This window comes from Pseudopodoces humilis, chromosome 18 (genome assembly GCF_049639895.1).
Source record: "Pseudopodoces humilis isolate 2021_Gansu_Grassland_sample_001 chromosome 18, ASM4963989v1, whole genome shotgun sequence".
Lineage (NCBI taxonomy): Eukaryota > Metazoa > Chordata > Aves > Passeriformes > Paridae > Pseudopodoces > Pseudopodoces humilis.
Window position 1 is genome coordinate 4,954,828 of NC_142217.1, and position 19,418 is coordinate 4,974,245.

General features: G+C 46.2%; 1 protein-coding gene across 1 annotated transcript in view; it reads right to left on the minus strand.

Moving 5' to 3' along the window:
* The window catches only part of GSG1L (GSG1 like), a 54,194-nt gene that overhangs the window by 16,773 nt on the left and 18,003 nt on the right, over positions 1–19,418 (minus strand). The window contains exons 3-4 of the mRNA XM_088064030.1: positions 6,057–6,209; positions 1,907–2,018 (exon numbers count right to left, since the gene is read on the minus strand). Of these exons, the coding sequence (XP_087920156.1) occupies positions 1,907–2,018; positions 6,057–6,209 (265 nt within the window). The remainder of the gene's footprint in view (positions 1–1,906; positions 2,019–6,056; positions 6,210–19,418) is intronic.

The window sequence follows — 19,418 nt, forward strand, 5'->3', positions numbered from 1 at the left end:
GTCCCAGCTGAGCTGGTGTTTGCACCATGCCCCACACCCTGCATGGATGAATGTGCTGCCTTGGAAGCACCAGGGAAGGGAAAAAGGGACATTTCTAAATGCAAGAAGGAGCTTTGTGACTGCAGTGGCTGGAGGGGAGCTCAGCTGGAGGGAGGCTGTGTGGAGTGAAGCTGAGGTCTCACCCCAGGAACACAGGCAGAGGGGATCCTGCTCTGGGGGTTGGATTTCATCCCCCATGGAATGTTGTTCCCAGCTCCATCTGCCATGGGACACAGCTCCCAAACCCATCTCCTACGGGACACAACTCCCATCACTATGAGACGTCAGTTCCCAACCCAATCTCCCATGGAACAGCAGCTTCATCTCCCATGGGACATCAGCTCCCAGCTCCAGCTCCCATGGGATATCAGATCCATCTCCCATGGGACATCAGATCCATCTCCCATGGGATATCAGATCCATCTCCCATGGGACATCAGATCCATCTCCCATGGGATATCAGATCCATCTCCCATGGGACATCAGATCCATCTCCCATGGGACATCAGATCCATCTCTCATGGGACACAGCTCCCAGTTCCATCTCTCATGGGACACAGCTCCATCTCCCATGGGACACAGCTCCATCTCTCGTGGGACACAGCTCCATCTCTATGGACACAGCTCCCAGCAGGGAGTGTGGGTGGGATGAGTGGGCCCAGGGAGAGCTCAGGATGCCCTGAGGGACCCTGGTGCCCACCCTGAGCCATGGGCTTGGACAAGAAGAAGGAGAATAATCTAATGAGTGTTTATCATGCAAGACATTTAACAACATTTCGAAGTTTGAGTATTGCAGTAAATTACAAAATAGATTACTGAAGACAAATATGCCTTATTATTTAAATCTATTGAAAATTATACAATTACTGTGACAGAGTTGTTATAAATATTAATATAAATATTATAAATATGTGAATGCAATGTATTTATAAGTCCATCATCACATGCAATAAATATTCATTATTGAGACACCAAATAAGCTGTATTTTAAATATAATGTGATTCGTATTTTGTAACATGTTGCTAAAATAGTAGTAACTCCTCCTATGAAACAGTAGAAAGAGGTGAGAAGGAAAGACTAATAATTCCCTGCAGTGCTGTGCATAAGAAGTATTTATTTATTGGTGTTAGCAAAGATTGTTCTCTTTGCTTCGGGATGGATAGAAAATAATGTGCTATATTTAGAAATGACAAGAAGAAAGTATTTTCCCTATCCATCCAAGGAGACTGAGGTCTCTGGAGGACTGGGGATGTTGTTTGCAGGTATTTTTATTCTCCACAGCCTCCTGCTCTTGGTAAGCTTCTTATAAACTTGCAAGCAATGTAACACAGTTGCTGTGTCTTGGCCAAATTAGCTTGATGTGATTTTAGAAGATAAGCTGTAAATGCAAAAAAAAAAAAAGCCATGTCCATTTTCCCAGCTCTTCTCCCCATGATCCGCAGGGAAGTCTCATCGTGCCAGGAGCACTGCACCTTCCTCTGCAGTTGTGTTCAAAGCTGCACCGTAAGGTTCAGCTGAGACATTAATTAAAAACAAGGGGAATAAAAAAAAAAAAAAAAAAAGAAGAAAAAAAAAGTCTCAGAAATGCCATGGCAATTATGTTCCTAAATTGAACTTTAATGAGAGTGCTCAATCTGTGTTGGTAATTGTGGGTGCTGTTTATTTACAAGTGCTCTGTACCTGCTGATAGCACAGCCACCACAACTGTCCCCCACACCTCAAAATCTGCACGGCCCTGGGGGCCAAGTCTGGCAGCTGCAAATCCACAGGGGTGTTCCTGACAAAGGGAGGTGACATGTACAACATCCCAACAGGCTGATGGAACAGCTCCAAAGAGAAAAGAGATGAACTGGGGGTGACACTTACCAGAAGGACCATCCATAGTCCCAGGAATGTGGTCGCCAGTCCTCTGGCCCAAGGCTGACTGTCACTTGGAAAACTTGAGTGTACATCATGTGTGCCACCATCCCCAGGAGACCTGGGAAGCAGGGATTAGAACAGGAATTTTTGTGCCAAATGTATTTTATTATTCTTGAGGGAGCTACTGCTGGAAGTGCTTTGAGAGCTCCAAAAAAGTCTTTGTTGTACTTTTATGCCTCCTGTTCTGCTGTGGAGGAGGGAGCTGCATGGGCAGAGGAAAGATGTGACTGAGAGCTCATTATTTTACATCATTCTGAATTCTCAATTGAAAGAGGAGTTGAAGAAAGAAAATCGTTGAAGAAAATGATGCACAATGAGCATCCCCACCAACCCTGCTGCTGCAAAGCAGGGCTGTGCCACCCCCAGCTATCTCACAGCCCATCACAGACAGGTGAGAGGATGGGGAGAGGCTTCTGCAGGCAGTGCAGGCTCAGTGTGCTCACACCACACAACTGTATTTTGTCCCAGCAGTTGCTCAGATTTATGAATTTGAACACTTGTAGAACACTTGGAAGTTGCACCAGGAAGTGAAGTGAGCTTGGTTCTCCTGGTGTGTGGTGACAGGACACCACTGGGGCACTTTTGGTGGTGCAGGGCTGGTGATTCTCTCCTGACACTGTTAGAGCTCTCTGGGAGGAGTGCAGCTGGGTGAGGATCAGACAATGTGTTAGACTTTCAGTGACACGTTAAAGAACAAGGCTGCAGGAAATCACAGGGTGGCCTGGGTGCCTCTGCCTTTAGCTGGCCACTGTGGTCCTGCATTTTAAACACAAAAAAACCCATCTGAACTTTATATTTAAACACCCCTTTGAGGAAAACCAAAGCCCACTTTTCAAGCAGTGGTGGTCAGGAGCAGCTCCGAGGCTTGGAGAATTTTCTAGCTACACTAATTTGGGATGTTCCTGCCATGGCACCTGGGCACTGCAGAATGATGATCCCAGTGAGCCCTGGAAAGGGTTCAGACTAAGGAGATGGGGCTGGATCAATATATCCCAAATAGTTCTTGGTCCTACAGAAGTGCAAAGGCCTCTTGTGCTGCAGTGGCAAGTTCAAGGCGCTTAGAAATATCAATATTCTGCCATGGTGGGTACCATGAGGTCTGTGTGCTACACTTTGACTGTTCATTCACTGCTCTCTCTGACCATCTGACTTGTTCCATAGTTTTTCTTCCTGTACCTGGAAGATCCTGATTTCCCTCCCCCAATTACACCCAATTTTTGGCTTTTCTTTCCTTCCTACTCTCAGAACCGAAACCACTCCATTAGTCCCAGCCATGTGGATGATTCAGGGCACTTCTGGGGGAGGGAAGCTGGGGAATATTTGTGTTGTGGGCATGTTGAGCAGGACCTTCAGCAAGACAAATGTCAGATTGGATACAAACAACTGCAGAGGCTGAGGGAAGACATTGTGTTACAGGGAGCTGGGGTGATTTTCTCATCTGCCTCGTGTTGGAGTGACACGCTGCAAAGATAGGAGGTGGAAAGAGCAATTCACTCCAGGAGAAATGAGATTTGGGCAGGGTGGGTGGCCTAATGGGAGCACAGCAAAGTGCTGCACACCTTGCTTCTTTCTGGTTGAATTTAATTTCTGGAATGCACCGGGAGCTTGCTGAACTTTTAAAATCAGTGGATTTTTCTTCAGCTGACAGTTATGCCTTGATCTTAAGTTTGGAGTTTGCTGTTTCTATATGTCCTGTCAGTAATTTTTCAGCCCTAATAAAATATTACAGCCTGCCCTGAGACCTGTCATAGCCACTCAGAGGCAGCAGGAGGTTTGACACAGCCTCAGCAGGGCTGAGCTGCTCGGTTCTGTCACACAAACCTCGCACAGGCTTTCAGCCACCTCCAGCCCTGTGCCTGTGTGGAAGGCTGAGGTGACACTCACAGGTCCAAGGTGAGGAGGGGGTCACCAGAAAACACTGGAAACGTGTTTTGTTTTATCTGCTGGGGCAGGATGGGGCTGGACCTGCAGCTGGCAGGGCTGGTGGTGCTGTTATGCCTCATCCAAACTAAAGCAGAATAATGCAAATCTTTTGTTGTGCTGCTTCATTCACTTTTGGTTTGGTCTATTTTAGCTGTGCCTTGCCAAATTTTCTCCACAGGGAAACCCTCTGGTCCTTTTGTCTGTAGACTTTAATGAGCTGCAATGAGCTGCCTGTAACACAAATTAACAAAAGCTCTGTGCCCAGCATCATCTTTTACCCCAGCTGGTTTTTTGAGGCTGGGCAGGGAGGGCACAAAGCCTGTGCCCACCCGGGCTCCAGGGCAGGAGGGGTTTGCAGATGGAAAATCCTGGTGATGCTGGAGTGCTTGGCAGTGCAGAAACTCCCATTGTTCAGGGCTGGCTTGAGATCCTGAGCCCTGCAGGAGCAGAGTTGCTTGGGGGTGTCAGCAATGGGAGAAATTAAGGAACTTTGGAAAGCTGGAGGTGAAGGAAATTTGGAAAAGACAATGTATTTTAAAGCATTTTCCAATATTTTTTTACTGGAAATGCTATTTGTGGAATATATCACATCAATTAAAATGTTTTATTATAAATATTACATGATAGACATATGCAGTTTTTTAGTTTGTGTAAGGTTAAGTGGGATACCAAAATTGTGATGTTGTGGGGTATTTTTTAGTGGCTCATAGGAACAGCAATAAGTGACCACACTGTTGGGATATTTTTTCCTGGCCTTTACATGTTGAGCTATGAGAATGTAGAGATCTCATTGCACTTTTATGAGGGAACTCAAGCATGAATTTAATGAGGAGTGTTATGCTCCAATGGAAAGTCCTTTTCATTACCTAATTTCTATTAAGCTATGTCATTATAAATATGCTAAGCTTAAATAAATAGAGTTTTCTTCTTTCCTCTGATATCCCTGTCATTGAACAGAACAGCTAGCAGCGTTCTGAGGTTTGGGGGTTTATCCCTGTTTCAATTCCTCTATCATTTTTCCCTGTAAAATTTTGAAGTTTATATTTGGACTATCTTGGCAATGTACTTAGAAAGAGGGAAGGCCAAAATAAAAATAGAAAGTTGTGTAGGAAAGAAAACTTCATCCTTCTTACAAAACTTTAAAACTGCATTTAGTGGTGAAGGGAGAGAGGAACAACATGGAAGTAATTGACTGAATGCTGAAGAATTCCACATAGTTTGATTTTGAAAATGGAACTGATTTTTTATTTTCCTAAGTTCCAAATTATATCCAAAGCTGAAAAATATGCTTTGGCAGTTCTAATCAGATTTCTTTGTCACTCAGTTCTACTTCTGACCTTTCCTCTTTGTTGTTATTTCACCATTTGTAACTATCCCTGAAGATACAAAGTCCTTCCACTGCCTGCTGTAATGTCTTCCAGCCTGAAATGCAGCACAATAAAATGCATTTCTATTGCAGAAATTCTTTCTTCCCCAGAGGTCTGTGCAGGAGCACTGGCACAGGCACCCTGGCTGCTTGTAGAAATCCTGGAAAGTGGGGGTTTTAGCCAGAAAATCCTCACAGAAGTGAAGGGGCACTTTACCACACGGCTTGACCTATTTTAGAGAAGTGAATTTCTCAAGTTCCTATGGTGAGGAGCCCCAAGTTCAGCCTGAGCACAGAAACAGCCCGAAGGAGTTGTTCTGAGAGATGCACATGTCCCAGACCGCTCCTGGGGCTGCTCCTCAGTGCCATTATTAGAACCCTTTTCAGTCTCAATTTTGTTAATTAACAAGATGAGCTCCTTTCTTTGGTTTTCCAGCCTTCACCTACTTTCAGGATTAGCACAGAAAAAAGACTTTTCAGTGTTAACGTGTTTTTAATTTTCCTCTGGAAAATGAGTGTGATGATGCTGCAAATGGAGCTGAGGCTGGAGCTGTGGTAATGGCTGTGCGGGCTGGGGAAGGATAATTACTGCATTGCTGCTGTGAAATCAGGAAGGAGGATATTCACTTCTCCCTGGCAAGAGGAGAATTTATCATGCAGTCTTTGTGCCAAAGGAACAAAAAATTACAGTGAAAAATTGCGATAGCTAAATGGGGATAAGAGAGTCTTGGAGCCTCTGGTCTTTTATTCTTTCAAAGTTGTAGAATTTTGCTTTGTGGTGGTCAGAGGGGAAGGGGAGGTTCATACCTGAAAGCACAGTGAAGACAGCAGCAAAGGCATTTAACTTGAGCCCATCTATGACACTGCTTGAATGAAAGAGCTCGAGGCACATGAGGCTGAACCCGACGACCAACAGCATGATGTACAACACCTCGGACACCACTGAGAGCCACAGCACACCTGGGGGCAAAGAGCAGCAACCACTCGTTACTTGGGGAATGCTTTCCAGAGGTTAAAGTTGGCAGAAACTCATTAGGAAACTGGGAATATCTAGGAGTAACTGTGTATTAGGAATTTTTGTAAAAAAAGTTGGTTTTTAAGGTCGCTAATTTTAATTTGGGTTTTTTGTTTTTGGTTTTTTTTTTAAATGTTTATCACATCCACTCTATATTGGGAAAAATTTCTTTACTGAAAAAGTTATTAAGCCCAGGGAAGTGGCGGAGTCATCATCCCTGGAAGTGCTCAGAAAACAAGTAAAGGTGGCATTGCCTGATGTGGTTTGGGAACATGGGGGCCTTTGGTAAAAGGCTGGCCTTGATGAACTTGGTGGTTTTTTCCAGCCTTAATGATTCTGTGATTCACAGAGTTTAAACTCATCAAACCACAGCCCAAACTCTGAAAACCAGAAAAAGCGACAAATGAAGATGTGAAGAGTGGCAGGGTGGTAAAGACACTGCAAAAAGAACAAGCTGCTGCTTGTTCTTGCTCAGCTTGGCTCCAGAACCTCTGTGCGTACGTGTGAGAACCTCTTGGCTCCTCTGAGCCAAGGCACAGCTCACAGAATTAATTTTCCCACCTGTGCCACAGTTTAGAGAGCAGAATCCACCACACAGGGAGGTGATGGCACAGGACACCTGGCTGGCTGTGTGCTGGTGGGAGTTGGACAGGCTTGGATACCTCTTTTCCACAAAGAAAATATATTCAGTCCATGTTTTAAAATTCTTGCCACAGCCTAGTGCTGGGGGCAGTTATTAGAAACTGGAGGATGGCTGTTCTCTCTGGGGGTGTTTGGATCCACCTCACAGGCTCTGTGCACAGAAACTGCCACAATTGCAGCAGGGTGGGCACAGATGTTTGTAACATGCTCAGCTGAGGAGCTGCAGATGCAAACCTGGGTCTGGCTCGAGTTTCCTGAGCCCCTGAGAGCCAGGGCTGTGTTTGGGCTCTGCAGGACCCGGGGGCAGTGCTCAGGGCAGGGCTCTGGGAGCACGGGGCAGTGCCCAGCAGGGACTGATGCACCAGCAGGAGATGTCACCTTTGGGATTCCAGCACAAAGCCTCCAGCAGGATCTGCTGAGTCTTTGAAAGTCACCAAGCCATGGGGTAAATTGGAGAGGATGGGAACAGATGATAAGATTGAGTCCCTGCCCAATTTCCAATTGCTGTTTCAGCATGAGAATCTGCTCGAATTCTCCAGTACATTTGCTAACCTGATTGCTAGAAAATTCACCTGGAAACAATGAGCAGTGATGGAAAATTTCAGCCTAAGCAGTTGAAACATGGAAAGTTAAGCATCTGAAGACAATGGCTTATATTAGAAAATGTTAGCTGTAACCATAGAGACTGCTACAGGCTTCACTTATATTAATGCCTTCTCTCCTCACTGCAAGAGCACATGTGTGATAAAGCCTACAGTCCAGTTATCAAACCAGATATGCAGTCTCACTTCTATCAAATATTTGAGTGTCCTCTTGGTGACCAGGTTGATCCCAGCTCATATTTTGTCTGGGAATTCATCTTTATAATTACATCTAATTAATATGTGCTATTCGTTGTTGCCACTGTAGCTGACCTTTTGAGTTCTTAAACCACACTACAGAGATAGCAATAAATAAAGCTTTTAATTGCTCACAGTGGCTGTGTGTGCAATATTGCATCCATCAACAGCAAACAGCTGCTTATCTCACTCCTCTTAGTCAATTTGGTATCAGGCAACTGGCACACTCTTCCAAAAAGGAATGCAAGTGAGAGAGAGCAAGGGTGTTGTTCTGAGATACAGCAGGGTTTAGAAGGGATTTTGCCTCATTTTCTCAAACCAGCAGTGTTTGAGAGAATGATGGAATGATTTGAGGTTGGAAGAATTAGATGATGTAAATCTGCAGAGAGCCCTAACTGATGAGCTGCAATTCATTTGGTCTGCACTTGAAATATTAATGTACAACACACCTTCCCAGGTATTTATTGGCCTGAGTGGACCCCCACAGGTGCACACCAGAGCAGTGCTGAGACAGTGTCTGCAGCTCACCACTGTGGTGTGGCTCCATCTCTGCTTCCCTGGGGGAACAGCTGGGCTCAGGGAGCTGCAGCCCATGGGGTAACACCAGGCTGGTGGGGCTCAGGTTTAGGGACAATTCTCTTGGATGTTTTTATCAATGATCTGGACACACTTAAGGAAGTGAGACTTAAGGAAGTTTTCTTGTGATGAGCCCATATCAGGAGGAGACCTGGAGTCCCTTGAGAGGGGAGAGTCCTTAGAAGGAGATCTTGGTAGATTTGGGTGTGTCACCAGCCACATGAAATCTAACAAGGACAGATGCTGGCTTCTGCTCCTGGGCCAGGATAATCCTGGATGTACCCACAGAGAGGGGAGCAAGAAGCTGGAGTGCAGCCCTGCAGGAGGGGTCTGGGGGTTTGGTTGATGGTTTTGGGGGTTTGGTTGATGGTTTTGGGGGTTTGGTTGATGGTTTTGGGGGTTTGGTTGATGGTTTTGGGGGTTTGGTGGTGGACTCAGGGCTATCTAGACACGCTCTGCCTGTTCCCCACTATGAGGCAGTGCCTGAAGCTGGTGCTGCAGGTTCCAGTGCAGTGTCTGTGGGAAGAGCAGGGAGCTGGGGAGGTGCACATGTCCCTGTGGGAGCACTGGGGTTCCTGTGTCCATTGCAAGGGGACACGTTCAGAGGGACAGGGGGGCTCTGGGAGCTGAGCCTGGAGGGCCTGGGAGCCCTGCTGGTGTCCTTGGTTCTCCTAAGGAAGGAGAAAGGAACAGCAGGGAGGAACACCTGAGTGTGTGGCTGGTGCCACAGGGAATGCTTTGGCTTCCCTTCCCACAGGCTGGGACAAGAGTGGCTTTGCCAGCAGGATACCCTTGCAAGGAAATGATGAAAAGCTCAATGAGACGTGAGTTTTGCTCTCCTGAAAATCGTTTTTTTCTGATGAGACACAAAGGCTGGGTGAGTTTGCTGTGGGAGGCATAATCAATTACTACTTTTTTGGGGCTCTGTTCATATCTACCGAGGAACTCTCTTGTCTTATTGGTGTAACTGAGTACCTGCTCTGTGCCTTTTTTTAGTGCATCCAATGTGGCGAAAGGCAAGTCCCACGTGCAGTATTTGCATAGTTCTATATCCTGTCCTGCTTTGATTTTGAATTTCATCTGAAATAATAACACCCAGAAAATGCAACCTCTGTCTGAATTTTGCATTTTCCTGTGGCTGCCTGAAGCAGAACAGTTGCTTCAGGTTATTAATTCAGGAGACAGAGTCTTTCTGTTCTGTGCTGATGGTGAAGTGATCTCCCAGTGCTCCTCCCTCAACATGAGATTCATGAGGCACTCACTTGGCATCACTTCCACTCACAACCTCTTACAGCCTCCTTCCTGCAAAGTTGAGAGCTCCTTCTCTTGAGGGGACCTCAGTCTTTCCAGGTGACAGGGAAGAAGATCTCCAGGGGATTTTTCTCTTTTCCAATCTTCTCTGCTGTCATCTTTTCTGTCTGCTTGCTCCTCTCCAGCCTGTGTCCTCTGCCCCAGGGATTTGTCTGGCCTAACTCAGCTTTTATGAAAAATCTTTCCTTCTGAAGAGTCAGTTCTTGGCTCACTTAGAGAGTTCTACCTGGATGGCCTGTAAATGAGGATCTGTCCTCTCATCCATCAACAGACTCCTCTCATCTTTTGGTCTTCATCCTGTTTATGCATGCTTGTTTGTTCAACAAACCCCCTGCTGCCTGTGCAGGGAAGGGGCTGGGGAGGAGCCCAGCTGGGATGTGCCCAGGACATTCCAATGTCAGCTCTCCCAGGAAAGGAGAGTCTTGGACTTGAAAGCAAAACTGAGCCCCAAGTGGTGTCAGTGGTGCTCCTGCACGTTCTCACGAGGGTGTTTGTGTGCCAGGAGCCCACCCAGTGTGCAGGCACTGAGAGACACGATGTGTTCAGCCAATCTCTCCAGGATTCCCTGGAATAATGCAGAGGATGACAGCTGTCAAGTCCTCCTCACGCCTGCTGGGCTTTTTTTAGGTGAGAAAAACCTGCTGGGTTTGCATGTTCCCTTCTGTGCTGGCCAGGAGCTGACAGGGACCTGTCTGGCTGTCCTGACACGTGTCTGTGGCACATCAGCTTGTTGTCCTGGTCATCCTGGTGTCTGAGAAGCTGCAGGGAGATGGGCACTGTGATCTGGATGACCACTGACATCAGTACCGTCAGCACCTCCTGTTCTAACACACCTTTTCCTGCCATTTCTGTCCCTGGTGCTTCTCCACCAGCCAGTCTGTCACTCCTCAGCAGTGCTGCTGACAATGACAGAGCTACTTCTGTGCCCTCTGGGGCACCCTGGATCTTTGCTCCCACCCCACAGACACACTGTACGTCACAGACTGCACCACTGATTGTGAGGCTGTTCCTTCAGGACAAGCTCCCTGTGAAGCAAAATCCCTGAAAGTCCAGGACCTGGGCTCAGCTTCTCACCCAGAATCTGAGATTAAAAAGATCTCAGAATCTGAGATTAAAAAGATTTCATACAAATCAACTTATATCACAGGACTCCTGCATCAGAAGGAATCATATCACATTCCTCTCATCTGACCTCGTGACAGGAAGAAGATCAGTGCAGTAGCTGGGACATTAAAGAACTTTGTGTTTCTGAGCTTTGTTATTTCCTAATCAATGTGTGAGAGATCCTGGTGGGAAGCACCAGTGCCACCTCCTCAAGGGCTTAGCCCCTGCAGCAGCACTGTTACAAGGAAGTTAATTTTCCATCACTCTCCAGTGAAGTGGACATCCTCTTCATTGTGACAGAGAGGAGAACTGTCACCCACAAGATCACGGGGGTTTGAGGCACTCGAGTACTCCATGAAGCATCTGGCAGGATCAGTCCCTTGCCTTGCTGTCTGACAGCAGAGCAGCAGCATTTTGGAAGAAGATCCATAGATCTGAGTGGGTCTCTGCAAAGATCAACTTGAGTGCATCCATCTGAACCGAGATGTTAGAAAAGGGATATTGCAGACAGCCCTGAATGGGTGAAACAAATGGAACATTCCTTCTGCCAGTGACAGAAAGAACCTTTACCTCAGCCTGCAATGAGTCTCAAAGTTCTTCCCAGAGCCTGAAACCATCTCAGGTCAGCCCTGGCCACTGTGGGTGGGCACACTGTCACCTCCTACCACAGAGCCCGAGGCAGGGAGCTCCTGTGCTGAGCTTCCTGTGGAACAGGGACTCTGGGAAAAGCCATGGGAATTCTGCTTAGAAGAACTTGAGGTATTCAGTGAGTTCCTGATGAAGGAACCTAAAGAACGGTGTTGTTAATGACTTCCAGGAGGTTTGAGCTGAGTTCGACCCCAAGTTCATTCCTTGTTCAAATCCACTGCCATTTCCTGACACAAAGCAGCAACAGTTCACTGCACATTTTCCATGAGAGAGCTCTGGTTAAACTGAGGCATGCCAAGCCTGACACGTTCTTCTGTGCTCCTTCCCCACAAAGCACCAAGGTGGTTCTTGTGTTGCATTAAATAAACCATTCTCAGGCTTGTTAGCAATTTTAGCAATTTGGATTGAAACACCAAAACTCAGCTAACATCTGGATTATGCACAGGATGATAAAGAAACATTTGCTGCTCTTTCTGGAATGCCAAAGTTCCATAATTTCAATTACTGTTGAGTTTTTGAGATTAATGTGGCCAACAAACCAGTTCTGGAGAGTTTAGATCACATCTATACTTCCCACCACCTACAGTCACATGCAGCCATGGAATTTGATGCGTACTTGTCACATCAGAAAAGTTGGGTTTTGGTGCCAGCTCGCTATGCCAACGGGATCTGACGCCAGAGGTCCTAGCTCCAGATGAAATAATGAAATCTTCTTCTGGAGGCTCCTTCAGGCTGGTCAGACCATGGAAATGACTGTCAAAGATCCAGTGTTGATGCATGTTCTCAGGGAAATACTGAAGAGGTGGCCAGCAGAGGGATTGCTAGGCAAGTTCAAAGCATTTTGAATCCATAAACATGAGCTGTTTGCTCTTAAAGGATTTCTTCAGGGAAAATCATATTGCTGTTCCTGAAGGATGTTGCTCAGTCATGTTAACCATGTCATACCCAGCAAAGGCAGGGATTGTGTGCCTGGAAGTGTCTGTCATGCGATTTGGAGAGTGGCTTGGACATTATCCAGCATAAAGAAACCCATAAATGAGTGTAGTACCTGCCATGCTGTGTGACACTGAAAGCCCAGCCCTCCTCAGCACTGCCCAAGAGGAAATGGTCTGGAACCTCTATTGATTTCTGAGGGCCCTTTCAGACAGAAAATTAGCTTCCTAATTGGGGCAAGCTGACATTCAGAATGCCTCAGTGGGAATTTATCCTCCTTAGGAACACCCACTGCCTCAGCCTGTGCTCCCTGTGGATCTGTGGCTGCTGCATCCCAGCCCTTCCCAGAGCAGAGCTGCCCTCGTGGGGTCAGGGGCTGACCAGAGCAGCCTCCCCTGGGCTGCCACGCTCTGCCACGCTGTCCCTGAGCAGGTGGCCAGGCTGGACAATGCTGCAGGCAGCCAGAGGGCTCTGGGAGAGGTTTGGAGCTCCTCATCACTCATTGTCACACGTCTGTCCTGACAGCCAGGGTCTGTCTGGTGAGACACCAGCTCCAGTCACACCTGCCAGCTCAGCCCTGAGCCATCTGAGAAAGTCTGATGCAGGCAAGAAGAAGCTTTGGGGGGTTTTCTGCATCACAGTTCATCATATGACAAAAAGCCTTCTGTCTGCTGAAAGCAGTGGAGCTGAGCAATGTGTGCTCCTAAATAACCACTGAGATCCTCGTGCCCGACTGAGATGAAATCAAGAGTGTGGCACTTGAAGGACAAGCCAGTGTTGCATTGTTGAGCAGCTGAGGAGACATCAGTGCCCAAGCAACGCTGTCCTGGAGGGTGTGGAACCTTCTCAGCTCCCCACTGGCTGTGCTAACCCAGACACTGCTGCTGCTACGTGGGGAGAAAGTGCTGCTCCCACCCTGCAGCTCCCAGTCATTGTCCCCAAGACCCCTGGGGTGCCACAACACACAGTGACACCACAAGAGGCTGTGAGAAGTCAGCTAGACAGATGTCACCCCATGTGGGAGGAGAAGAACCATGTCTGAGGGCCAGCCCTGGCTCTGGCTGCTGTGAACCTGCACAGAGGAAGCCCTGCAGGGCTCGTCTCTTCTTTGTGCAAAGTCATTTCATTCTCCTCCCTGGTCTCCATTCACACCGTGGCAGCCAGGGACATGGGGAGCTGTTACCCTTGCTCATGGTAGCAGCAACAAGAAGTTCTGCTCATGTGTCTCCTAATCTGGTTTTTTCTGTCCTCATGTTTCTTGACTCGTTTCTCTGCTTTTTCAGACTTGGAACCGACACCTGGATCTCGCTTAAATCTCTTCTTCAAGAGAGAGGAGAGGAAAAAATAGGGCAAATGGGCACACACTGAGAAATGCTGTGCACATTTTGTTGTTTTGGAAGAGCGGGAAGGCCAGCTTCACTTCAATCTCACTCTCTCTTCCAGTGCCATTCGGATGGGTTCAGTCATCTGCTCTCCTCTGCTACTCCAATACTGGGAATTGCAAGCCAGAAGTACTGGAGTGGTCAATAAAGGATGGTGAGGAGAATAAAGCCTGAGCATGTTGTTGTGGCTGGCAGCAGGACCGAGCGCTGCTGGTTAATGCGCCACAGCAGAGCCGACCATCTGCCCGCGCCTCTCGTGCTGCAGAGGGGAAACGCTGCGGGAGGCACTCCACAGAGCCATCAGGGACACTTCCTGACCCTCAGTGTCACCTCAGCTACCTAAAGCTGGTTCTGGTCAACCAGATCAGGCAGCGAGGGTAGCCAAAGGGCTTGCACCCCGACAGGAGACTTTGCAGAACATGGGAAAGCAGAGGAGAAACTCCTGACGCTGCTGAAGGGAGAGAGGAAAAGCTGTGTTTTGAATTTGTTTAGCTTTAGCTCTTCATTAGCTTCTTTATTCTGGAAGGTGAGGTGGAGCTGTGACTCACAGAATGATTCTCTTCAATGTGATGATGTGTTTTCTGTGACTTTTGATGGCTCTGGCATCGAGCAGATTGAATCCTGTGCCTGGTACTGAGCAGACTGTGGGATATCTTTGTATCCACATTCTCTTTTTCCTGGTGTAGTAGTAATATAATGAGCAGAGCAAGAGAGTGGAAAAGATGATGAAAAATGCTCTAAAGGAGGTCTATCCCATGCACCTTACTAAATATATTTGGGCTCAACGTTTCCCTTTGAAGAGCAGCAGTGCAGGGCCTGTGATGTAGTTCCACACTCAGCACTGGGCTGAGAAATGAGTGATGTTCAGACCAGCGCTCCCCACGTCTTTGACATTCCCAGGGTGAAAAACAAGACTGTTTCCTCCTTCAGTAATTAGGAATTTAGCTTGAATTCTGCTGGTAAGAATGGTTTGATCTTTGTGTGCCTAATTGCCTTTTAAAACTAACTTCAGTGATTCATAACAGATGTGTAAGAAAACACAGATAAAATACAAGTAACATATTTTTTTCCTGCACACTTAATCATAGCTCTCCTATGACAAGTGCACAGGTATTTTTCTGTGTGGGTATGGATTTACCCTATTGCAGATATATGAAAAATAATGCAATAGGAAGTATTCAAGGAGAATACAGAGCCTGTTTTGGAAAGTGTACAGTTTTTGGGGAGAGCCAGTTACATTTATTTTTACTGGTGCAGGTCTCTAAGAGTGCCTCTTAGAAAATTGATCCTCTGTTTTTCTTCTTGGGAATATCTAAAAAAGGAGGTTTATTTTTTAACTTGGCTGTTGCAAATCTCGTTTGTCTTTTTGCTAGCCTGAAATCTGCTCTGCATTGTCCTTCTCATACAAACAATTATTTCCCTATTTTTGACCATAAATGTCACTTTTCTCTCTGTCTTTAAATTTTATTGTCAGTGCTTTGAGCTGGGGCTGGCAGGGGAGGGATGAGAGGTGCTCACAGGGAGCTGCAGGTGGGTACATCATGAATAATTGTGGTGGCATGGTGACTTTTTTGTTTTGTTCTTTGTTTCCTACGTTGATCCTAATATTTCTTTTTCATCTTAATCTCTGCAGAGCAGTGAATTAATGTTTTCATAGAAGTGTCTGTCATTGCTCCAAGAACTCTATCCTGAGGGGAAAAGCTAATTCAGAACCCATCACTATATATGTAAAGGTAGGATGACTCTTCATGTTCCCCACCTCGCATTTATCAGCACTGATCATTATCTGCCACTTGCTCTCAGTCACTCAGCCACTGAGAAGGGTTTGTGCATGCCTCAGAGGCCTGCAGTGTATCCACTGGTTTTCAGGCTTTCAAGCTTCAGTTGTCCTTCTAGCTGAACATTTTAATGTGTTTTAATCAGCTCTTGTTTTTCTTGGGTTCCATTCTTCACAACTTCTAAAAACACTTTTATTGCTTCTGAAGGATGCTGAATCTGTTAGTCAGCCATGCAAGGGATCTCTTACTAACATTTTGAATCAAGTGCAGGGGTAAGTCAAGAGTAACAAGTTTCCCACTGATTTCTCTATGCTCATATCCAAATTCTGTCTCTACATCATGCATAACATTTCTTGGTCTGTGTATGGTGTTTTAGAGTCAGCTCCTGCTGTTTTGTTTTCTGTCCTTACACCCTCTCTGTTATCAAGTTTAACCCTGCTGTCTCTGAAGGTGTCCCAAGAGGTGATCACTAACATAATTCTGCATTTTTATCTGAACATGGAATCCATCCACAGAGATTGTGTTGCTCATTAATGACATTACCTTGTTATTCTGATTCAGCTTGAGTACATGACATCTGCTTTGTCTTTCAGTGTAATCAGCACCAAGACGTTATTGTCCCTCTAATTATCTTTTTCCCATCAAATTTCTGGTACACCTATTATGTCAGGATCCATTAAAATCAGGCATCCAGTTTTTCTCTTCTCATTAATTGCTGTTGGTGTGCTGGTTTAGGAGTATGTACAGAACTGGCTTAGCTTTCTCTTTTTTCTGTGCTGTGTTTAGGTGAGACTTGATTTGTTTACTTGCTGTTTGCCATGTGCTACTTGAGCTCTGCCAGCCACCTTTGAGGCAATACAGAATTGTTATTGCTTCATCTCTCCAGGATGCACCATCGGGCTGTGTGGAGGCATCTCCTACCTCTGCCAGGACAGTCTCTCATTTCAAAACCCCCCATGTAAGATTTTGGACTGTTCGATGTTCTCTAGCCACGAGCATTTTGCTTCTGCAGGATTTTGCCTTGCCCCAGCCTCTGGGGTCTCTGAAAAGCCTTGTTTATTTTATGCATGTGAGTTTATCAATAGTAGGAAGCAGAGCAGCTACTGATGGCCTGCTGCCCTGCCATTCCCTGTGGGAGCTGCTCCACAAAAACAGGTACTGCAGAGCATTGCAGTGACCTGGACCAGGCTGTAGCACATCTGGGAGGAGCTTGCCCTGGGAATCCTGCCCTGTGTTTGTGTGGCCATCTCTAAGTTTTGAGCCAACACTGACATTTGAGCCTGTTCCTGCAGCAGCTGCCCCTCAGGGCTCCTCAGGCCACAGCCCCTCATTTCCATGCTGTGGGCACTCCAGGTGCTTGCAGAGTCACAGCCTCCATCCCAGAAACTCTCGTGGGCACCACATTTCCCGCAAAGCCCTGCTCTTCTCCAGAAAAATGCTTCCAGCACTGATTTCTCTTGCCCAAGGAGCTGGGCTGGGCTCGCCCTCTGGCTGGGGCTGACAGCTGGCAGTGAGGTATTCAGAGCTGGAACCCCCACACAGCCCCAGGCAGGGGGAGGAACACCTGTGGATGTGTCCAGCTGTGGTGTTATCGAGTCACTGAAGCCATTTATCTGATCGTTTGATGGGACCATTGTGGTGCCATGGTTTCCAGATGCAATTTTTGGCCTTGGTTTATTCTTTTTGGAAGTATCCTCCGTGGCCTCTTGGGATTTCTCTTGGCACAGATGTGAGGCCACGGGAAAGGGAGGGCAGAAGGTACCGTGGGAGGAGGAGTGGTGAGGAGTGTGCCAGCCTCAGTGTTCTGGAGGGGCACCACAACAGGGACAGAAGTGTCCCTCGCTGATTAGGTCACCCTTTCCTTCCTCAGGCAGCAAAATATCCAGCAGCAACAAAACTTCCATTAAGTTCTGGGGAGAATATCCCAGAAGCAATTGAGAACTGAAATACCAGGTCCAGCCTACTTTGAGAGCTCCCTTCCAACTCCTTTTGGAAGTAATTGCTGTCTTACTGCTCACATCTGTAGTGAAAATTAGAGCTCTTTGTGGGCCCCAACATCTGCTCTGTGAGAGCCCATTAAAAGTCCTGGCCACTGTAACCAGCTATTGCTCTATCATTTTTATCAATAGCAAATGTAAATGTTTTTTTTCTAGTTAATATCTACCATCATGAAGCTGATTTTGCTAAGCAGCTTTGGCACTAAGAACCAGCAACAGCTAATAAATTCAATGTTAGGCTTATGAGGTTCTGACAGATTGCTGGCAGCTGCCTTAAATGCAGGAAAAAGCTCTCCTAGTGTGGGTTGGAAATGCTTATTTATACCATACTGTGGGTCTGTTTGCCCCAAATTTTGCTGCCTCCTTTTAGTAGATGTCATTGGTGAGCTATATGAAAAGGGTACAATAACTGATCAGAGATACAGCTTCCAGCTACACTGGAGATCAGCACTCATGCATAAAGATAGGAAGCTCAGCCATAAACTATTAGATTTTTACTGTAAGAATTTTCATTTATGAATGCAAGGTTTGTGGTAAGGATGTGACTAGACATCCTCATGGATGGTTTTATTTACTGTGAGTTTTTACCATAGATTTTTTTTTTCCCCAATATCAGAGGGTTTTAAATAATCTGCAGGAGTTTAACACCACCTTGCTGTTAATTGGTGGTGGACTCAAGCAAAGATGGGCTGTGCAACTACACTGAGTTTGTTCTTAACACATCTTAAAAGTGAAAGATGATGCTCTCAGAAAAAGGCATGGGCTTCAAGAGCCTGTATTTAGCTTAGGAGTTGGTCAGACAGGGATCTTTGGATCATGGAAAACCAACTAAAAGGAAAACTTTGGGAAACCTGAGTGCTCAGCTGCAGTAATGGAGCTTGTATTGCAGAGAAATTTCAGATAAACAACCGCTTTTGGGTGGTAAGTGATGCTAAGAATATGTACAGAAAGTGAATAAGTTGCAGTTTCATTGTGAAGGTGTTTAGTCCCAAATTTCCCAGTTACATGATTGCCTGTGAAAACCACAATGTTTGAACTGAACTAAAATTTGCTATTCACTGTATTTCATCCTTTCTCATTGGCTTGGACTGGCTGGAACTGAGTAGTTGATAAACCTCTGACCACTAAAGTCAATGCTGAGAGAGGGGATGAAGAAATTAAAGGAATGGGAAGTTCCTTCTAACTGGAAAAGAGCAGATTAGTCAAGACATTAAAGAATTCTTCAATGAAGGTAAATCAGGCATCAATTTTCTCTTCACATGTGGTGAAAGTAGCTCTGGAGAGTACAAGACTGATGGTGAAAATTCCAGATTAACCATGTTGCATGTCCAACTTGATGTACAGTTGTGGAATTTATCCTGGTTATGTTTATGAGTCTGATGGTCAGCACTTTCCATCTCTGACAAAGCATTCCCCTCTCTTTCTGTCAATATGCCTTACAACTCCATGGAAAGTCTTCTGAAACAGATAGAATTTTCTTTGTAACACTACACAGAAAGAACCTTCCTTCCACAAAAAAGAAAAATAGAATCATCTAGAAATATGCACTGACATCATGCAGCAACTCTAAAATTCTCCTGGAAAAAAAAAAATGCTGACAGCATTTCACACAACCAAAAGAAATCCTAAAAGTAAAGCACCAAATGCTGTTTTGGAAAGTGTGTGGGTGATGCCACCAAGCATTATGCACCATGATGAGGTTCCACAGAAAGGGGATAAAGCAGAAAACCACCCCAGTGCCTTTGGAGCCTTGTGCTTGCTCTGGTGTCTGCTGTGCCCACAGCCCTGGGGATGGGAAAGGCAGGGAGCTTCCCCTCCCCAGGATCCAGCCCTACTCACATCCTAGTGAAGAACTTTCCAGAACTTTGATTATCCTCACTGCTGTTCTGGGAGCTGCACTAAAAAGCCCCAGAATACCCCACTGTATTACAGGAAAGTGCAGCT